Source organism: Aulonocara sp. 'chitande type north' Nkhata Bay, linkage group LG17 (genome assembly GCF_057382095.1).
Source record: "Aulonocara sp. 'chitande type north' Nkhata Bay isolate Kocher_YH1m ecotype deep benthic linkage group LG17, A_spYH_male_GT1.1, whole genome shotgun sequence".
NCBI lineage: Eukaryota > Metazoa > Chordata > Actinopteri > Cichliformes > Cichlidae > Aulonocara > Aulonocara sp. 'chitande type north' Nkhata Bay.
This window is the reverse complement of record NC_141360.1, coordinates 17,214,145-17,236,484: the sequence shown is the minus strand read 5'-3', so window position 1 is coordinate 17,236,484 and position 22,340 is coordinate 17,214,145. Positions and strand designations below refer to the sequence as shown.

The 22,340-nt window shown below is 41.1% G+C and overlaps 1 protein-coding gene across 1 annotated transcript; it reads left to right on the top strand.

The window, feature by feature from the left end:
* The first annotated feature begins 490 nt into the window (after nt 1-490).
* Nucleotides 491-22,038, top strand: lonp1 (lon peptidase 1, mitochondrial). Its single transcript, XM_086270140.1, has 21 exons — nt 491-1,063; nt 1,680-1,768; nt 7,483-7,602; nt 7,743-7,911; nt 10,502-10,615; nt 10,742-10,803; nt 11,132-11,261; nt 11,665-11,748; nt 11,840-11,908; nt 12,750-12,901; nt 13,958-14,096; nt 14,202-14,380; nt 15,054-15,141; nt 16,383-16,505; nt 16,584-16,700; nt 17,284-17,424; nt 17,667-17,832; nt 17,912-17,998; nt 18,225-18,352; nt 19,730-19,894; nt 20,446-22,038. The coding sequence occupies exons 1-21, from the start codon at nt 533-535 to the stop codon at nt 20,599-20,601; spliced, it is 3,009 nt and encodes a 1,002-aa protein (XP_086126266.1). The 5' UTR covers nt 491-532; the 3' UTR covers nt 20,602-22,038.
* The last annotated feature ends 302 nt before the right edge of the window (nt 22,039-22,340 follow it).

Genomic DNA, 22,340 nt, shown 5'->3' with positions numbered 1-22,340 from the left:
CTTCATGAAAAATGTGTAAAATTACAAAGTTCTACTAGCTCATTGCCCAGACTGACCTGTCTTTATAAAACATAAAGTTTTTGTTCTCTTTTTTTACTATAAAAACAAAAACTCTCTCTTCTTGCTTTCTGTCTTTCTTTCAACAAACTTTGATTTGCTTTAAAAAAAAAAATCAAAACAAAAGACTCCCAGAAATTTCTGTACTAGATAGTGGGAAAACGGGAATTTGTTTGTGTGTCATTTAATTTTTTAACTATTACTTAAATATTTTGGAGTAGTATGAATGCCAGCTGGTGAAGTCTTCAGTCAGTACAAAATCTGTAAAACCTAAAGTTAAAAACCTATGCACTTCATCATTCCCCCCCCCGAAACCTTAGGGTAGACTAGATAGGAGTCTTTCCTCGGTCGATTCTGGCCCCCGACCTTACGTTTGACACCACTGTTCTAGAATCGTTGCGTGAGCAACACTACGTCATCAATATTGGACGGAAGACGGATCGTCACGTGCAGCCGTAGAAGGCTCCAGATAAACATGGCCACCTGTGTCAAAATGATAGGAGCTGCTAAACAACTGCACAGAAATTCGGCTTTTGTTGCTAAACTACACTGGCCTGGCGTTGTCTCCCGCTTGACCGAGACATCACCACTGAGCCGGCAACAGCCAGCGCGGTTCTACACCAGCATCGGAACCCCACAGAAAACATGCATGTCCCCCACCACAGCACTGACAGCTGGCAGCAGGCTGACCGGCAGACCTCGCCGGTGGATACGTGTCGGGGCCGTTCCACACTTCCAAGACAGTGTCCTCACCCGGAGCTGTGGACCGTATACGCTTCAACGTAGGATGTATGGAAACCGGGCAGGTGCGGGCTTCTCTGGACAGGATGGCGAGGACGGCGCAAGCTCCGGGGGAGAAGAGCCTGGGGGAGACGGCGGAGCAACTTACAACGGGGTTCAGATGACGGCTCTCACCCCCATGATGGTCCCCGAGGTGTTTCCCAATGTGCCTCTGGTTGCCGTTAGCAGGAACCCGGTGTTCCCCCGCTTCATCAAGATCATCGAGGTGAGTCTGATGTAACCTTGCACATTCTGTCCGCTACTTGGTCTGGTTGAAGGGAGGGTGACGCAATCACGCAACAAACTGAGAGTGATTTGACATTTAAACGGTCTTCGGTAAAACTTAGTACACCTTAGGTTATCAGAGGAAGTCCAGTCTTAAACTGAAGAGGCGATAGAGCCTTTTATTTTATTTTTTAGTGGTGGCTCCTAATCTTTGGAACATTTAGTTACAGTCATGTATAGTGTATATGTTTTATAACCTGTAAACTCTGGTTAATTAAGGTTGTTAAAATTGTGCTTCGGAAGTAGAAGTGTGTCTTCATTTCACTTAATGCCACATTACCATTATTATCTCAGTGTCTGTTTAAAACTACACATTTTGAAGAGAACACCATGTGACTGCCACAAAGGTGTGTGAGGAGTGGGTAGAAATGCTGTTGCATAGCACATTGTTTTTTGCTGTTTGTTTTTTCTTTTTTTTTAAATTAAGACTTAGTTTCTCTTCTTTATTTAGTCAATAAAGTAAAATGTCTCACAACCGATAAGGGCATTTTCCAGACAACCCCTGGAAACTACTGTTTATTGTATTCCAGTGTGTGATGTTTCTCTCTTCATGTCAGGTTAAAAACAAAGCACTGATGGAACTGCTGAGGAGGAAGGTGCGTCTGGCTCAGCCATATGCTGGAGTCTTCATGAAGAGAGATGATGCGTAAGTTTGGAAGTCACTTCTCCAGTTGAATTACTGATCACCAGGTTGTTGCATGCCTCAAGATGAATACTGATCTCAGTGGTGTGTTTTTGCTCCATGTGGTTATACAGTCTGAGTGTACTTTACAAATATAATTTATTGTTATACTCAATTAGTTGATGGATTAATCTATAGGATACTAGTTGAGTGGCGTTTTTAGTTTGACATCTGCATCACAGCAGAGGGGTCGGACTGAAGAAGTTACTAAAGCAGCTGTTTTCTTAAAGCATTTTCATAGAATTGCCATCCTTTCAGATGTCAGCACTTCTCCTTTGCCTTGGGGGGGAAACTGAATGCTAATTGATTCATGACGTCATCATTGTGGTATAGACAAATAATACGCAAAGAGCGCTGTAGAGCAACATCAGACTTCAGGCTACAGTATAATGCGGGCCAAGAAAAATAGTGCAGTGATTAATAAGTGAATCATCCAGTGCCAACTCAGACGTCCGTCTGATGGATCCATTAAGCTCACAAAGACATACTGCAATTGCTAACACTATTGCATTCCATTTATCCAACACTCACAGTGAGACCAAAGGCTTTGGGAAATGGTTAACCCTGGTAATTATGTTTCCCAAGTGGCAGTACCTGTACTGTATGCAGCATTGCAGGTGAAATAGAAAGGGATTTCATTAGGGCTGAACGATATATCGCATTTGCGATAATATCGCGACATGATCAAGTGCAATTTTCTAACCGCAAAGGCTGCGATTATACTGCGATTATATTATACAATTCATGGGCTGCATCCTCCTGAGGCCGCATTTGTAGACCGATTACGTCACAGCGACGCGCCGAAGGCTGTCCAAATTACTACCATATCCCAGAATTCATAGCGCGGCCCAGCCAAACTCCAGTTTCCAGCAATGGCGGCCGCTACTAAGTTTTAAAATTACTCATACTAATCTTTCTGGGTCACAAAATAAACTTTTAACATATTTTCAGGCGAGAAAGTAGTTGTGTAAACATCAAATATCTGCTCGGTTTATCAAGATATCCCATATTTGCAAAAGTGCTTCGACGTTTTCAGAGGCGTCTGCTACCCACCAGCTCGACAGCTAGCCGGGAGCTCGAGGATTACTGATGCGGCCGAGAACGGCACAACTCCCGGCACATCATTTTCAGATCACCGCGGAGTTTCGCTGCTCGGGTTAAACGTAATATATAAGTCACTTAGACAACCTAAAAATGTTATTGTTGGGCTTTTTTCAGTGTTTTGTTTGTTCGTGAGTAAATCGGTTTGGCTGAGATTAAAGTTATTAGATTAGATAAAATAAAACTTTATTAATCCCCCGGGTGGGTTCCTCCTTGGTTTTCACACAGCTGACTAAACGTCAAACAGAAAACTTATTAAACAGAAGTATGAGACAGTCGAGAATTTACGCCAGTGTCTGGTTATATTTTAGATAGCAAGAAGCAGACGGCCGAGTTTATTAAACTCCACCGAGACAGCGGTGACGCTAATCAGAACTAGCCTTCTGATTAGCTAATCAGAAGGCTAGACCGTCCAATTTCACGCCTTTAAACTTTAAAGGCGTGTTTGTGTGTGTGTTTATACAATTGCTATTATGTTTGCACTTTATGTGTAATGTTACTGACTGCAGAGATCAGTAAGATGTGTGTATTTTTTATTTATTAGTTTTATTTATTTAATATTATTTTTTAATTGAATGACTGTCTAGTAGTTCACAGATGTCGAAAAACTGAGTGTGGTAAAGCCACTGATTTTTTTTATGTATATTTCTGCAATCTGCACATTGTACTGACTTTCATTTTAATGTTTACACCAGGGTTCCTTGTCAGCACTTTATGCTCAGATGTTTGTAGGCTAAAAATAAACTATTGTGTATGTTCAAATATACTGTTGTGATTGAAGAAGTTAAATAAAAATGTCAGTCATCAATTCATGCATCACCTCATGTCATCATAACAGAGGTCTGTCTTCCAGGAAAGAACAGTTTAAAATTAATGTAATATAGTATTGGCCATACTATATGATGTATTGCTTGTCTTTGTTTAATAATACAGAAGACAAAGACCTTAAAAAATAATCGCATATCGCATCGCAATCGCAATATTGGGGCAAAAAATCGCAATTAGATTATTTTCCATAATCGTTCAGCCCTAGATTTCATAGCTGTTAAAAGTTTTGCTTTAAACTTTATTCACATCAGAAGACTGGACTGGCTCAAGACTTTTGCACAGGACTGTGCATCTCACTTATGCTGCAATAGGTGTAGGCTGCTGTAGGGCTGTTCGATATAACGATATATATCGGATGTCGATATGAAAACGTCTATCGTTTCATTTTACGCTATCGTTTGTTTCGTGGTGTCACAAAATAAACTGTTTACGACAATATTTTTTTATTGTTTTGGTGGTCACTGTAGAATTTCTTAAAGTTCTCTCTTTCTCTTATATTTAATATAACCACACTACGGACAGACAAACGACTGTTTTTAACAGTAAAACCATCGCGTGGCTCCGCCGTTGCACCTTCTTATCTAGTGCACGTCTTTTATTTTGACAGCGAATGCGCACCTGCGGACCACTTATGTGCACCCCTGATTATAAGGGACACTGTCGATTTTCAGAAAAATCAAAGGATTGATTTTAAGTGTGCCGTATTTTCCAAAAAACACGGTAATAACGACGGCCCGCGAGCATGCTCTATCAAAAATAGTGCTTTGTTGTGTATCTGATGGACGAAAGCTAAACCAGTTCCACACCACTGAAGTTGCAGCATTTTTACAAACAAATTCATGCGGATACCCTTTTGGTTCATGCGGATACCCATTTGGCGCCAGCTGCGGTCACAAGGCTGGAGCCAAACAAAAACACCCTGATAACGACTGTGTTTAGTCTGTTCCTTCCCATTCCATGCAAGGCCACCTGGGTTGGCTGGAAGACTGTTTACTTAGCCTAGCAGGGCGAAGGACACTGTCTCAGCTGAACTCTGGACACACACACATACATATACACTGATATGCACACACTCATCCCCCCTCCCTTTCCAAACGCTGTGGACATTTATGTGCTTTTTTGTGCAGAGGAGTTTTTTTGTTTCCTGTTCTCATGCTGTCCTCCGTGGGGTTTTTTTCTGTAACGCTACCGATCTCCGACCTGTATCCCCATGTGATGTCTGTGTTGTGTGTGTAAGGTCGGGGGGGGGGTCGTCCTATTTCACTGCAGGGCAACCTGCACGTGGCGAATAAAGCCTTGATTGATTGATTGGTTCATCCGTTTCATTCAGCAGTCCACTTTCGCCCTTCTCGTTCTCTGTCGCCGCCATGTGCATATGAATACAAAGGCACTGCTCATGCGCGTTTTACCCATATTCTATCGTGATATTTCATCTTCTTATCGTTGCCCAACATTATACCGGTATTACCGTGAACGGTATGATATGGCCCAGCCCTACTCTGAACATAAACACAAGCTATGCGATGTCTCTGATGTTTATCTGTTTCTACCTGTGCTGATGCTAGCATGACTAGAGCTAGCCAAGCAGCAGTAAATATGTGAAGCAAGGCAGAAGGATATACTCATAAAATGAACAGAATCATAAGAATATAAGACCACAAGCACTGCATATGTAACAAAGATATGTTGACATCAAATGGTATGTTATTTGAAATCTATATGAAACAATGACACATCTATTTTTTTCCCAATTTTCCAAATTAGCCTGTGATTGGCTTTAGTGTCCCAGAAATCTTATTTATATACAACTAAATATGACTCAGCAAATATGTTTTAAACGAATGATTCCTCACTTGATGACAAATCATCCATTTCCATATCTGCTGAGTCCTAAATTTGATGTCAGTGAGCTTATCAGTGGTTGGTGTTTAAAAAAAAAAAAAAAAGCCCCCAAATCCCCTATGAGCAAGCACTTGGCGACAGTGGAGAGGAAAAACTCCCTCTTAATAGGGAGAAACCTCTGACAGAACCGGGCTCAGGAAGGGGTGGCCTTCTGTCTCGACCGAGTGGGGTCCAAATGTTCACTGACAATTTAGTTGTATATAAATGTGATTTTTAGGACATGTTGTTGAGACCAATTAGGTGGAAAGGCGACGCAGCCAGTTCCGCTTCTTCTTCTTCTTCTTCTTACTTGGCGGAATCTCTGGCAGGCTCTTAACTTCAGTCTCGAGTTCAGCCACCTTCACAGTGAGCATTTTCTGTGTGTCTCATTGTCTTTGCAAAGATTCCTGTACAGACAATGCAGCTGACTCTTCTTTTTCTATCTTCTGTTGTTCTGTGGTGTCTTTTTCTTTCTGAGGCTCCTGCAGAGACATTGCAGTAGATGGCAGTGAGTCCTCTTTTTCCATCTTCTCCTGTTCTCCAGTGTCTTTTTCTTTCAGAGGCTCAGATTTTGACATTTCATTTGCATCGGTGGAATTTTGTTCTTTTTGCTGCTGTGGGATTTTAAGTGAGGAAGCTTTGGCTTCTTTCAGCTCCCACTTAAGAGTCTCTACCTTCAAATCACGAAGGGCCTTGTTGGAGCAGAGCTGGGATTTGAGGTCACTGATTTCTGTGTTGACTGTCTCCTGCTCCTGCCTATGTTTAATGTCCTGTTCTTTGAGTTGATTTTCAGCTGCTAGGAGCTGTTTCTGGAACATCTCTATCTGCTCTTGTTGATTCCTACATTGGACCTCAAATTCAGCCTCCTTAGAGGACGTCAGGCCTACAGAGTGTGTGTGTGTGTGAAGCCTCCTGCAGGGTAACCATCACCTCATCAAGTTTGACAATTGCTTCACTGTTGCTATTGGGCTTATTACTAGAAGCCTCCTCCAGCTGCTCTATGAGGTCTTTAATCGTTTCCTCAGGATTTCTCTTGTTCTCGTGCATTTGTGCATGAAGGTTGTTCACCTGAAACAGGTGATAAGAAGCCCTCTTGTTAGCAGCTACCATTTTCCAATAAAGGGCGTTCTGATGGCTCTGGGAGACTTCCAGTTGCTGTCTGAGAGCAGCATCTCGTGCCATGGTTTAAACTGGACACTGCCCTGATGGGGTCTAAATCTGGGATTGGGCTGATATTGCCAAGTCTCTCCATTAGGCCCAGGGTTTGGTCTGCTGGGGTTATTCACGTTTCCCTCTCTCTCCATATTTATGTCCTCCTTTGCTTTTGAGATAGTGAGGGATTCAGCTTTTTCCCTTTCAGAAGTGGCTTCAGTGTTTTCTTGCATTTCTTTATTTCTCGGGTTTGTTCCATCACCTATGTTGTTTTGAGCTTCAACAAGAGCGCAGGCATATGCCCGAGTAATTGGTCTTCTTGGTTCTTCAGCCACTTTTTGCTTTTTTGTTTTCTTTGGTTTCACCAACATTTCATTTTGAGCTTGTGCCACAGGAGACTTTTCAGGATTTGGTCTTCTGGCTTTTTCAAGCTCATTTTTTGGTCTTTGCAAGATTGTTATTTTTGGTGTGATGACCATTTCGGTTTGTGCTTCTGCCATCGTGGATGCTTCAGCGTTTGCGGCTGCGTTTCTCTGCGTCTGCCTTACCTTTGATTTAACAACCAGGTTGTTTTGTGTTTCTGCAGTCTAGGTGACTGACTGACCAATTTATCCACCTGATAAAAGCATTGTTTCATTTTCCTGGACAAGTCCATTTAAGAGACCTGCTCTCTGTCTGGTGTTTTGATAGTAAACATGTCTTTCTGTCTGTTGCAGTAACGAGTCGGATGTAGTGGAGTCTATAGATGCCATCTACACCACAGGAACCTTTGTTCAGATTCATGAGATGCAGGACTTGGGAGACAAGCTGAGGATGATTGTCATGGGACACCGCAGGTTAGATGTACTGCTATTACTGGTGGGTGAGAAATTTTAGGTTAAAGGGCATAGGGATTGGTTTCATTAGAACTCTGGAGACAGTGCTCTCACTTATGAGTATGTATGTTATTTCTTCTGTATATCATCTGGGCTGTAAGGATCCGGATCACAAAACAGCTGCAGGTGGAGCCTGAAGAGGAAATAGCTTCAACTGTGTCAGAGTTGGAGTCTGAGCCAGAGTCCCACCAGAAACCTACACAAAGACGCAAAACCAAACGCAGCCGCAAGGACCATCTCAGTTCTCTGCCAGAGCAGCTTGAGGACAAGGTGAGAAACAGGAGCCTAATATCACATATGCCTTCTATGCACGCAGTCGAGAGAAGGACACAAAGATTCATTTCACCACAGCGTTCATTTTCTTTTGGACCTCTTCTTAAGTTGTCTCGGCTTTAAATTAACTGCCAGTGGTGCAACGGATCACGGTTGAAGTTTTCTGAAATCCGAACGGATCCCACTCCACTTTTTAAGTCTGCTGGTCCTTAACTTTGGGAGAAGCAACCTGTCACTGAACAGACTCCTCTGGTTGTTTATGGCCGTGTGCAGAGGATGCCCAGCATGGTCCATAATGTCCATATTGCACCTTAATTTGTTTTTATATAAGTGAGTGGAATGAGTCTTCAGTTGAATGTTTTTTAATAGGCAAAAATACTTAAATAAGTAAATGGCGAGTCGAATTTTTGTTTTTGCTGATCCGAAAATTGATCCGATCCGTGACTTAAAACCGCGATCCTGTGAGATTTTTGATCCGTTGCACCACTATCAACTGTATGCGGTGGTCCAAGGGGGCGTGCTTTTACATAAAGTTATGTGTAAGCAAAACAGTACAAAGAAAAAGTCCTTAACAGGAACGCCTGAGGTTAAACCAACACAGTCGCATTGTTTAGGCAATGCTTCCTTGCACATGCCTAACTGCAGGAAACTTCAAGGTAACCACATATAGACTAAACCAGCATCGTTTCTAAGCACAGGGTTCACAAGCACACTAAACCTGCTATAAAAAAGCATGGCAGGTTTGATCAGATTTCCCCCAAATGTATATAATCACAGTGTAAGGCGTTTTCACATTGCCGTGTTGCTTGTGTCGTAGGTGTCGCTTGACGATTTTCACACACCCTGCGTCGTGAGACACAATCTTTGTGTCCCGTCGGTCGGTTGTGCACATCTTGAGCCGGGTTGAAGATACAACTGTACGGTTATGGTTTAGCTCCATTTTAATATTAATCCTGAACAGAAGCTCAGAGACATACACAGAGGAAGATGTTGGAGCAGTTTGAAATCGGTGCTTATGATTTAATCACACTCTAGATCTTGTTGTAACATATGATATAGAAACTGAACATTGTAAGAGTTTCTTGAAAACCCCTTTCTTGTCTGATCATTTCCTAATAACATTTCAATTTAAAATAATTGATCACACAGCAGTGGGGAGTAGAGTTCATTACAGTAGATGTCTTTCTGAACCTGCTGTAACTAAGTTTAAGGATATAATCCACCCGCTGTTATCATCTTGCCCTGGAACAACACAGAGCAGAGCAGCTACCTGAACACTACTGCAAGAGAGGTTGATTATCTTGTTTATAATTTTAACTCCTCACTACGTACGACTCTGGATACTGTAGCTCCTGTGAACAATAGAGCCTCAAATCAGACGTACTTGACTCTCTGGTATAACTCTCATACACGCACCTTAAAGTAGGTAGCTCGTAAGCTGGAGAGGAAATGGCATATCGCAAACTTAGAAGATCATCATTTGGAAATAGTTTGCAGCTTTATAAGAAAGCCCTCCATAAAGCCAGAACATCTTACTATTCTTCACTAATTGAGGAAAATAAGAACAACCCCAGGTTTCTCTTCAGCACTGTAGCCAGGCTGACAAAAAGTCAGAGTGCTGTTTTAGCCAAACATCCCTTTAACGTTAACTAGTAATGACTTCATGAACTTCTTCACAAAAAAATTAACCTTTAGAGAAAAAATTACTCATATTAATCATCTCACAGACATAACATTATGTACAGTTGCTTTCTGTTCCACTGGTATGTATTTAGACTCTTTTTCTCCAATTGATCTTCTTTCTGAGTTAACTAATGACTTCCTCCAAACCATCAACGTGTCTTTTAGACCCCATTCCTACAAAACTGCTCAAAGAAGTCCTGCCATTAATTAATGCTTCAATCTTAAATATGATCAACCTATCTCTAACAATCGGCTATGTATCACAGGCCTTCAAGCTGGCTGTAGTTAAACCTTTACTTAAAAAGCCATGTCTTGACCCAGCAGTCTTAGCCAATTATAGGCCAATCTTCCTTTTATCTCAAAAGTCCTTGAAAGAGTAGTTGCTGAACAGCTAACAGATCATCTGTGGAGGAATGGCTTATTTGAAGAGTTTCAGTCAGGTTTCAGAGCTCATCACAGAAACAGCTTTAGTGACGTTACAAATGATCTTCTTATGTCCTCTGACAGTGGACTCATGTCTGTGCTTGTCCTGCTAGACAGTTTTATCTGAGTGGCGACACCTATTGTTTAACAGAATACTGCAGCGACTTCTTGCTTCTTAACTGGGGGTATAAATCACTGCATCTGTGTGATGATGATGCGGCGGTGCATGAAGCAACCACAGCGGAGGGTACATTGGCAGCTTAAGTAAATTTAAAAAAAAGAAGAAGTTCCTTTTATAGAAGTGTGTAAGCTTTCAACATGACCTACATTTGTTAAGGATGGTTTGAAACTATTTGGTTCAGTCAGTGTCCACCAAGCTGTGCATCTTGGTTTTGATAATGTGTCATTAGTGATGGGTATAGTAATATTTATAGTTTACAGTTCTTTCCACATTGATAGTAATTATTTTTGTTCTATTCAGATATCAGAGGCAGACCTGAGTCCAGAGCTTCAACCTTTGCCCTCCTCCAACATCCTGATGGTCGAAGTGGACAATGTTCAGCATGAACAGTTCACCGTCACCGAGGAGGTCAAGGTACAGAAAACGCATCAAAGTAGCGCGTTATTACATCATCTTCAATCAAGTGATTTAAAAAAAAAAATAAATTAAACTGTTTGTCATTCTTTAACACACACGTCTGTAATGTCATGTGTTCTACAGGCGCTGACAGCAGAGATAGTAAAGACCATCAGAGACATCATTGCACTTAACCCCCTCTACAGGTCAGTTCTACCATTTCAGTTTTATCATATGCAATCTGTAAACTTTCATTTTACTTTACTTTTTTACTTTATACTGCTTGTAGTTTCAGGTTTCCATTCTATAAACCTAGTAAGGGTGTTCAACATCTTAAAGCAATTTCCAGGCAATCTGTGCTCGGTGCACCTTTTCAGCTGATGCTGAATTAGGCTGTTTTCTAATTTGCCAATGAAAACACTTTAAAGTCAGATGTTTATATTAGTACCAGGCTGTCGGGATGAAAACAAAATCCAACTGTAGTATTGATGAAAGGGACGTTTTCTGAAATGTGCTTGTTTGTGTGTGAACCAGAGAGTCGGTCCTTCAGATGATGCAGGCTGGTCAGCGTGTGGTTGATAACCCCATCTATCTCAGCGATATGGGAGCAGCTCTGACGGGAGCTGAATCGCATGAACTACAAGACGTCCTGGAGGAGACTAATGTGAGCAGTCTGCCTGCTTATAGACCTTTATGACACTCAGTGTGTGAGCATTTTCCAGAGCAACCAGTGATGTGCTAACTCGTGACTCCTTTTCTTATCCTAAAACTTGTTTTTTGATACACTAATAGTGTCCAGTTGATTTTCAACTCTGAGTGGAGTGTCTTTATTTGATTCTAATACCCTCGTTTATGCGTGTGTACAGACTTATTAAGAAACGCTTTTCTCATACAAAATAATAATAAATCAAGAAAGCAGCGTTTTTTGTTTTTTTGTTACTGAGAGATTACTACAGAAACGTCATCTCCAACTCTGCTGTTCTATTTCATGAAATCAGTGTTGCAGAGTTCTGTTCATTAAAAGTTTTGTGTGCAGTTCATTGAGTCCTGTTTCTGTGTCCATGCAGATCCCGAAACGTCTCTACAAGGCTCTGTCTTTACTCAAGAAGGAGTACGAGCTGAGTAAGCTACAGCAGCGCTTGGGTCGTGAGGTCAGACGTCATCATAATGTTGAAGTATTAAATAACTTCTGCTTAGGTTGTTACCCTTGGCCATTCATCCGTGTCTCTTCTATGTTCTCAGGTGGAAGAGAAGATCAAACAGACCCATAGGAAGTACCTGCTGCAGGAGCAGCTCAAGATCATTAAGAAGGTACACCAGACTAATCTGTGACAGACCACCTCTGTCTTCCCTTTGCCTGACAGACCCAAAGTCATTCAGGAGAAACACTTGGGCTCTCAAAAACTCTGGGGACTTTCAGCAGTCAACTGTCAGCATACTGTTAAGACACGTCTTACAAGCCAATAGTCTCAATCCGGCACAGCTGACACCTAAAGCACCTTTTCCGTTAGTACCTACTCCGATCGACTCGCCACGATTCAACTTAGATCGACCGGTTTTCTTTTACAAACAGTGCTATCTGACACACATGTCGTCAGAGCGTCCTGCGAGGTAATTAGTATGCGACACAAATGCTACAACAAAGGTGGACGTTGAGGCAAGAATATACCTGCAGCTCGGTCTGTGGCATTTTGTAATTCTCTGGGATCATGGCGATGTTTTTGTAGCCATTTCTTGTTTTCAGGTTTCAAAAATGGCAGATTTGATTTTTGGGAACTCATCAAATGATCAGCCATGTAGTGGCATGTAGTCGTCTGACGTCACATTTTAGCACCTGCTCGTATCGCTTGGAACCCCGGGCGAGCAGGTACTAAAAAAGTACCAGGTACTACAGCATGACGTAATTGAAAACTGACTGGATACTACATCAAATCACCTGTCTGGTGTACTTTGAACCATATTTTCCATTTATATGCTTTTGGTATTGTTCTCTTGGCAGGTGCATACACAGTTTCAGATTTAAATGCATAATTTTATCTTTATCATAGGCAAAGAAAATGTGAGCTGCACTCAGAGTACAGTAGGAGCATGCGCCGTGGATGCAGGTGTGTGAAGATGTGGCTCATAAAATATTCTGTGTTTTTGTCATTAGGAGCTGGGTCTGGAAAAGGAGGACAAAGATGCTATTGAGGAGAAGTTTCGTGAAAGACTGAAAGATAGGATGGTCCCTCAGCATATAATGGATGTGATCAACGAAGAACTCAACAAGCTGGGTCTTCTGGACAACCATTCATCAGAGTTCAAGTTAGTCGTCTTGTTTTAGTCTTCAAAGGCCTTTGAACCACAATACCACTTTACACTAAAAAAAAAACAGGAGTCAACTTGAAAACTACTAAACAGAATAGAGGGAAATGTAGTTTATGTAGTTATGCTATTGGAAAATAGAACAGAGGAAGAGGAAGCAGAGTTTGGCTAAGGATACTTTAACACGTGTTATCTGAACCCCTCTTTGCTCCATGGTGCGTGTGCGCGATTGCATTGGTATTTGCACTTATGCAGTATCTAACGAACCCAATCACTAAAACAGTCTCCTGGCTAACACGTTACCTTGGAGACTTGGGTCGCGCACCCTCACTTCCTTTTATCGCTCCATTTTCTAACAAAATGAGGCATCTTTGCTTTTTAGCTGCAGTTTTATAGAAACATCAGGTAGGTGTGATGTGTTTTGCATTTTATTTGATGTAGTTCTGCTCCCACCATATTTCGTGCACTCCAGCTGTGTGTCACACCACTCTTATACATTACTGGTGTATAAAAGACGTCACGAAGCGAACACCTGTGTGTCTCCAGTCACAGCTCCCCTGGCAGCCTCCTTTCTCCTTGGTCCTCTTTCTCTTTGAGTTTAAATGAAGTAAATGAGTCGAGACAGTATGACGAGCTTACGTAAAGAGAGACAAAGGAGAGAAGAACAAAATAAAGAAACGAGAACATTTATGAGAAAGGAAATCTCAGTTAGGGCAGCAGCTATTGATTATTTTAGTAACTGAGTAATCTCTCGATTAGTCCATCGATCAATTGAGTAATTAGATAAAAACAATAAATATTCAAAAGAGAAAAACCACAGGTCTTTCAGAATGAACTGTTTATTTCCATTTTAGGTATTACAATGTTTTAAAGTTTGGCTGCATACGGCATCTGTTAAAAATAACTTAATGGGCTTAATGTTGTCAAACGTTTTATTCATATGCTGCTCATAACTACGTCTCCGTGTAGCAAAGCTCCATCTGTTTTAACATTGGCTGTCCATCTGCTTGTTTTATTGACTATTTGCAATAATCAGGAATCTACTGTTTGTTTCAGTGTAACCCGCAACTATCTAGACTGGCTGACCAGCATGCCCTGGGGTACCAACAGTGAAGAGAACTTGTTACTGGACAGAGCGAAAGAAGTCCTGGAAGAAGACCATTATGGAATGGATGATGTTAAGAAACGCATACTGGTACGCACACACACTCTAATACTCTGTATTTGATACATCAGATATATCCACACCCACAGAACAGTGGATCCTTTTTTATAGAAATGAACATCTTTCTTTTTACAGGAATTTATAGCAGTGAGCCAGCTTCGTGGCACCACCCAGGGGAAGATCTTGTGTTTCTACGGTCCTCCAGGTGTAGGAAAGACCTCCATCGCCCGCTCGATAGCCAGAGCTCTCAACAGAGAATACTTCAGGTTCAGCGTGGGAGGCATGACAGATGTGGCTGAGATCAAGGGGCACAGGTATGATCTGTGCTACTGTTATTTCTGAGAGACCTTATCCTGGATTACATTGTCAGTATCATGTGCAGAGAAGGTGGCATCCTGCACAAGGGCAGATAATGGTAGAATTAAATGTGATGGACTATGATGGGATGCAAATCAAGATCAAAAAAGGCAACTGTGCACACATCCAAGCAACAAAAAACTTGGAGTGCTGTGGATTGAGTCGTTTAGTTGTTTTAATTGGCCAGTATTAGTGTATTCTTCACCAAAATTTGTAATCATGGTGGATTTTTTTATGTCACTACTAACTATGGAATGAAAAATGATAGGGCGGCGCTTTGCTAGTAACTTTAACTTTAACGTTCTCTGCTTTCCTGCTGACATGAGGGATGGCACTGATGAACAGGTACAAATGGTAGAGTAATAACTTATTGGCTGCTTGACTTTATAAAGGAAAAGTGAAATCTTCCCTGAATTAGATTTGGCTGGATGCCGCTTTCAGGTTGCCTCTCTGTGCGTCTCTGAACCAGTTTAAGACCTTCTGTAATTGTAGATCTCTTACGGATTAATGGAAACATCCACAGTGTGTCCTGGTCTTCTCCTCTGTGTCCAAATGGCAACAATTCAACTTTCATTTTGAGGAAGACGATACAAATCACTCACTGTAAAAATTGCATGTGTGTGTATCCAGACGGACATATGTTGGAGCAATGCCGGGAAAGATAATTCAGTGTCTGAAGAAAACCAAAACGGAAAATCCTCTGGTGCTGATAGATGAGGTGAGTGTTGTGATGATGCTCTTGTAGTTGTCTGTTGATTTCAGCATAACGTAACCAAAGCAACATTAATATGAAGGCCATCTGTTCATGTGTGATTTTTGTGCTGATACGATGTTTTAGCTTCACTTTGATAAACGGATATTTTTGCTTCATATAATCTGGCACTGAATGACATCTATAACTATAAGGTTCTGTAGTATATTGTTCGTGGCAGTGCTAAAATCATGCACTCTATATCAAAAAATGCCCAGTCAGTAAAAGGAGAAACTGTCAAATTAATTTAAAGCCACTGAGTTGTTTTGCTGACAGCAGTTTGAGAGATCTGTTCAGGGACCATCAGTAAGTCAAACAGCAGTGTGATAGTTTATAGGCTGGGTAAAGTAGAAGCTCAGGCTTCATACTGCTCTGCTCTGTCATATTTTTTACTTTTTTTTTTTTTCACTTTGCTGAGCTGATACAGTATCACGTCCTGTTCCTGCTACAACACACGTTGGGGGATAGTTTATCTGTGTAGCCCATTTAATTAACGTAACTTTAGACAGGTGTTTCATAGTGCAATCATAAAGTTTTATCTCACATAGGAGGTCATCTGATTGTTGGGGTTCTCTCTTTTTTCGGTATTAAACTAGCCTTTTTACCTTACAATGTAAAGTGCGTTGAGGCGACAGTTGTTGTGATTTGGTGCTATAGAAATAAAACTGATTGTTTTTAACCCACGCAGACATTAGGATAATGCACATAGAAGTGTCCTGCCCAGATGATGCGTTCAAACCCCGGCCATCTTGCTGTGAGGCAACAGTGCGTCCCTGTTCTGGCTCAGCCAAAGGCTTTCCAAGGAGATTTTAGAGCAATTCTTTAATTATTACATCCTATTAAGTAAAAAAGGGATTAACTAGTTTTTCAGCACTGTTCTAAAACAATATTTGTCTAATTATAACAATATTACACCAAAGACAGAAAGCAGTCCTACATATTTAGAAAATATTTAATATGCACATAGGACATATCCTGGTCAAAATTTACTCCAAATTCCTCTTGCCATCCAAATATCTGGTTATACAGCATGTTTCAAATGATTATTTTCATGGATCCAAACTGTCAGGCCAGGTCTGCAAGTGAACCTTGTGCACTGATTTTGTGATCTAACCGGTTGGCATGGAGTTGTTGGTTTCCAAGTTTCATCAATAGTTATATAACTGGTATAAAATGATGTGATGATGTTCATACCGTGTCATTACCAGGTTGATAAGATGGGTCGTGGTTACCAGGGCGATCCATCCTCTGCTCTGCTGGAGCTCCTGGACCCTGAGCAGAATGCCAACTTTCTTGATCACTACCTGGATGTTCCTGTCGATTTGTCAAAGGTAGGTACTGTGTAACGAGTGCTCCACAGCTCCTCATAATATGTGGTTTTAATGTGCACCGTCTCTCCTCCTGTAAAGGTTTTGTTTATTTGCACGGCCAATGTGATAGACACCATCCCAGAGCCACTCAGGGATAGAATGGAGATGATCAACGTTTCTGGATATGTGGCTCAGGAGAAACTGGCTATTGCTGAGGTAAAATCTGCAAATGCGGGTTACACGTTACAATGTCTGTAAAGCTCTGTTAAGGGATGAACACAGTTTGTTTAAATATATTACCACAGTGGGTGTTTTCATTGTGGTGGTGTAATAACGGCGAAGGTGACAGAATATGATGTGAACTTTTAATCTTCTTTAAACCATTCCACAAGCTCTTGCTCCCAGTGTAGTGCCAGTTACTTCAGTTCAGTTTGATTTAATTTAACTATTTTAATTACCATCAGAATAGAAATGTTTAGGATAAATATGATCACTCAGAATTAATTAAAGAGCTAGCCCAGTGTAGCTTAATATTTAGGGGAAATCTCAATATTTGGGCTTTGCATCCCATGTATTGTAAACTTGAAATAATGATTTTGACACAAGGTTTCTGCCCTTGGCCACCGCCCAGCATAGACAGTGCACCCGACCCTACAGCACCTCCTGCGGGTAGTGGACACGTCCTTTAATAAGTGGAAGAGATGGATGGATGGGCGGGCATTGCATATTAGCGTTTTCTTTTCTTTTGGCTCAACCTCAGAGTATTTTTTTTTGTTTGTTTTTTCATTTCTGTGTGTAGCGTTACTTGGTGCCACAGCTGCGCTCACTCTGTGGTCTGACAGAGGAGAAGGCTTCAATCTCATCTGATGCTCTCAGTCTGCTCATCAAGCAGTACTGTAGGGAGTCTGGAGTCAGGAACCTGCAGAAACAAGTTGAAAAGGTAAAATATTGTAAAAGTGCACTCAGAAAACAACATTCTGCTTGTAACAGAAGCTAAAGACTTCTTTGCTGGGAGTAGTGGTATGAATATAATGTGTGTATGTAGTTGCTGGTTCTTTGTGACAAAAACATCCTTTTTCATTTTAATAGCAGTTGTGCCAAAAATGATTTTTTTTTTCTGTGTCATCCTTTTTTTTTAATCTATTATTTATCTCCTTATTGTTCTTCGTTTATTGCCCACAGGTTTTCCGTAAGGTGGCGTTCTGTATTGTGAATGGTGAACAAACCGGAGTGATGGTCACTCCTGAAAACCTGCAGGAGTTTGTGGGTAAACCTATTTTCACAGTTGATCGGATGTATGATGTCACTCCACCGGGAGTGGTTATGGGGCTGGCTTGGACCGCAATGGGTGAGAAAGAGAGACACACACGCACACACAGCACCAGCAAAAGTTACCTGTACTGAGTGTGCATTTATCTCCTGTGCAGGAGGATCGACGCTGTTCATCGAGACTTCACTCCGCCGGCCTCCAGGAGGAGCGGACTCTAAAGGAGAGGGCTCATTGGAGGTCACAGGTCTGTCAGGAGTTTCCCATCTTGCGCCACCGCATTGAAAACAGTGTGTGGGTGTAGGAAAAAACATTCTTCCCTCAGTTAGTCCTTTACAAACGTAATCTGAGCTTTGTGTATTGGTCATAGGAGAAACAGAGTTAGAAAGCCTTCAAACCATTTCAGAGGTTTTAAAAACATGATCCTTAACAAATGCAGGTAAACTGATACTAAAGATGTGGCTCTCCTGCAGGTCAGCTGGGTGATGTTATGAAGGAAAGTGCGAAGATCGCTTCAACCTTCGCCAGAGCATTCCTTATGACTCAGGAACCGGAGAATCACTTCCTCATCAACTCCCACCTGCATCTGCACGTCCCTGAGGTAACCATTTATTTCATTTCAGTTCCATTTTATTTTAAATTTTATAAAGCGCCAAATCACAACAGTTGTCTCAAGGGGTTTTATATTGTAAGGTAAAGACCCTACAACACTGCAGAGAAAACCCCAACAATAAGGTGGTGCGGTATGACCAAGTATTTTGATGACAGTGGGAGGAAGAAAAGCCTTTTAATGGGAAGAAACCTTGAGCAGAGCCAGGCTCAGAGGGGGAGGCCGTCTGCCACAACCAATTAGGTTAGACTGACTGACTGAGTGCATCATGAGAATCCAGCAGCAGCCTACACCTATTGCAGGATTCAGGGTCACCTAATCCAGCCCTAACTATATGCTTTAGCAAAAAGGAAAGTCTGAAGTCTAATCTTAAAAGTAGAGATTGTGTCTGTCTCCTGAATCCTGACTGGGAAGAGAGAACAGGTGCACAGGCGACCTCCAGACTCACAAACAACTTCTTCCCCTGGGCCATTCGGACTGTTAACAAACATTGCCCACCCTACACTCCACTCCTACCCACCCACCTCACCAATCTGATCATGGTCTGAGTAACCTTCATCACTAAGGTCACTCACACACAGACTCTATACTCAGACCAAGTCCTTTTCCACTGCTTCCAAGCACTTTGTTCTCCAATTTGTGGTCGTCTATTGTTTGTATGCATTTCTCCTGCTTATTATTTATTCCTCCTGTCTACCATTTATATTTTATTCCCACACAGTTGGCATGCAGCACCCATAATTTCGTTGTACATGTACGATGACAATAAAGGGCTATTCTATTCTATTCTATTCTATTCTATTCTATTCTATTCGAGGGGGCTGAAGCTGAAGGCTCTGCCTCCAATTCTATTTTTAAATACTCTAGGAACAACAAGTAAGCCTGCAGTCTGAGAGTAATGTGCTCTAATGGGGTGATATAAGATAAGATAACCTTTATTAGTCCCACACGTGGGAAATTTGTTTTGTCACAGCAGGAAGTGGACAGTGCAAAAGTTATGAGGCAAAAATTAGAATACAATAAGAATAAATACAGTACACAACTGTACAGAATAGAATAAAATAAAATATCTTATCTTATCTGATATGGTACTATGAGGTCATTAAGATAAGATGGGGCCTGATTATTTAAAATAAAATAATAATATAAAGCAACTAATTAATTAGTTCTAACTTCTGTTAGTGTCAGTTAAAAGCCTTGCTGCAGCAAGAAAGATAAAAGCTATAAGGGACTTTTTAGCCTACAGCCTACAATAATAATGTAATGAATGCATGAACCAGAAATATCCTGCTGATGCTTCTTGCGATAATGGTAGAACTGAACTGTGGCTGGCAGTGCTCATTCCTGTCTATTTTCACTTGTTTCTAGGGGGCAACTCCAAAAGATGGACCAAGCGCTGGTTGCACTATTGTCACGGCACTCTTGTCCCTGGCAATCAACAAGCCCGTGCGTCAGAATGTAGCCATGACTGGTGAGGTGTCTCTGATGGGCAAAATACTACCAGTAGGAGGGATCAAAGAGAAGACTATTGCTGTATGTACAACAAATATTCTTTGCTCATTTCTTTAACATGGATATCGTTCATTAACTAACAGCTAAAGTAATTGATGCTCACAAAACAGCTTCATGAAGGATTTTGAGGTCAGTACAGCTCCCATTTCAGCAACTCTGAAGAGGTATCATAAATGTTAACATGGCCAGCACACATATTAATGTTAGCTGTTTAAAGAGTAGCTATTGCTCGATAGCTACATTAGCCATATACTAGCAGGTCATGTCTGTGGCTAACAATAATGAAACAGTTGCATTATTGTGGCAGCTGAGCAACAAGTTTTATCCATTCTGCCAGACTGTAATAAAGTGTGTTCATTTAACAGAATAACACAATTATTTGTGTTGAATAAGTGTTGAAATGTAGCTTACACTAGCCCAGGACAAGTCACCAGAAGCGTGTGTGTGTGTGTGTGTGTGTGTGTGTGTGTGTGTGTTAGCTGTCTGTCATGTGAACAAAAAATTATGATTACTTTCAGAGAAATCACTTGGAATCACTTTTAGTTAACTTTGGTCGTTTGCTCCTCTGTCAGGCTCGTCGTGCTGGTGTGACCTGTATCATCCTTCCAGTTGAGAACAAGAAAGATTTCTCGGACCTGCCAGACTACATCACTCAGGGCTTGGAGGTCCACTTTGTGGATCACTACAGTCAAATCTACCCCATCGTCTTTCCACAGAACGAGTCTTAGCCTGTTTTCAACTATAGCACCTGACCAAGATTGATGGCACTTGACAACTCAGTACCTATTTATTACCCAACAGCAATAGCGGTGTCATTCTCGTCGTACATGGTGAAATCAACTTGTTACTTTTTGACTGAATGGACTCTGAGGTCCTGTTATAGAGACTTGGCACTACATCATCTGTTGCAGTATCACAGTGGAGCAGCAGCCTTGTTGGTCACTCGCACATGATCCTGTTTTGGTTACCATAGAAGCCTTTACTGTGTGGGTACAGCTGTGACGGAGACAACAACACTGAACTGAAATGTGCCAAATATGGACACGGAAAGTCAAATGGTGACGGTGACACGTGACCATGTCACTGATTAGCAGAAGTCAGATTGAGGACTTTGCTGCCAGGCAGCTTGTTCATCCAGGTCTGTGGATGGACTCTTTCATAGATTTTGTGCATTTGTAGTATACCAGATGTCAGGATGATGATGTTGAAATCAACAATAAACAGACATAACTGAATGCTGTTGCCTGTTCTAGCCCACCTCTGACTGTGTGAGGGCATTTTAATGGTTTGATTAAGTTAAATAGACTGGAATTTATAAACCACTTTTGTACTCTTGGTGAGCAATTAAAGTGCTTGTTTCAACTTTATAATTTTAAAAAAGGAAGTATGTAATTAGATGAAAATGACAACAAATGATCCAAAAGTGTTGCAAACAGTCAAGTTTGAATCAGACATGATGAGAAAGATAAACGGAGTGTAAAAAAACTTTGATCACTCAGATTAATGCTATATAGATGCCAGAGCATTCCAAAGAATGAAGTGTTCTACTTTCAACTCGCGCAGCTTTTCTGCACCAAAGCTACTTCCTTCTTTTTCATTTTTAATAAAGTTAAAAACCCATCAAATAATGACTTAAAGTAAGTTTCAAAGTAACTTTTTTTTAAAAAATTTCTGCTATATTACTGTCATAGACCTATGCAGTGTTGTAGCAAAAAAGGTGGCTACGAAGGTCTATTGTGATTCTATTATTGGAATTGAATTGAGCCCATACACAGTTAGCACAGTGTCAGTGTACATCTCAAATACAACAGTTCACCACAAGATAACCCACTGAAAACTCTGTGGAAGAGATCAGGTTCAAATTAGCTTTAACATCCTGTCAGGCGTCTGTTTGGTCAAATAAAAAGCTGCTGATGCTACTCAAGCAACCCTGACAAGTAGAAGCTTATGTATGTTACATGTATTATCCATTATGTATTTTAAAGTGTGTGGTTATATGTCAGACACTACAGATTTGCTCAATGTAGATAATTTTGGGATAAAAGTAATTAAGAACTTGTTGCCTTTTCCTTTTTGTCTGGACAAGGAAACACATGTTTGTCCTTAAAACTGTGCCTACAGGTAAAGGCAAATAAAATCTGGGCTTTGACTAAGCCACTTTGTAAGCACCTGTCTGCTTTGGGTCATTCTTCAGTGGTTTTGTTAGTGTGTGCAGAATTCATTTCCTAAAAGGAACTGTTCCAGTTCATCAAACAGATGACCTCGCATCACTGTCACGCATTTGTATTTGGGAAGAGCAGTACAAAGATTAATCAGTGATGAGGATCCTCTCATAGACCTGGACCCGAACGTAGAGTTCTAATTTTTCTTGAAATAAAGGTGAACTTTTTGCCGTCTCTGTGATTACAGTAACTTGATACAAGAAGTTGCCTACCAGCAGATCTTCTGATGTCATTTGGATTTCATT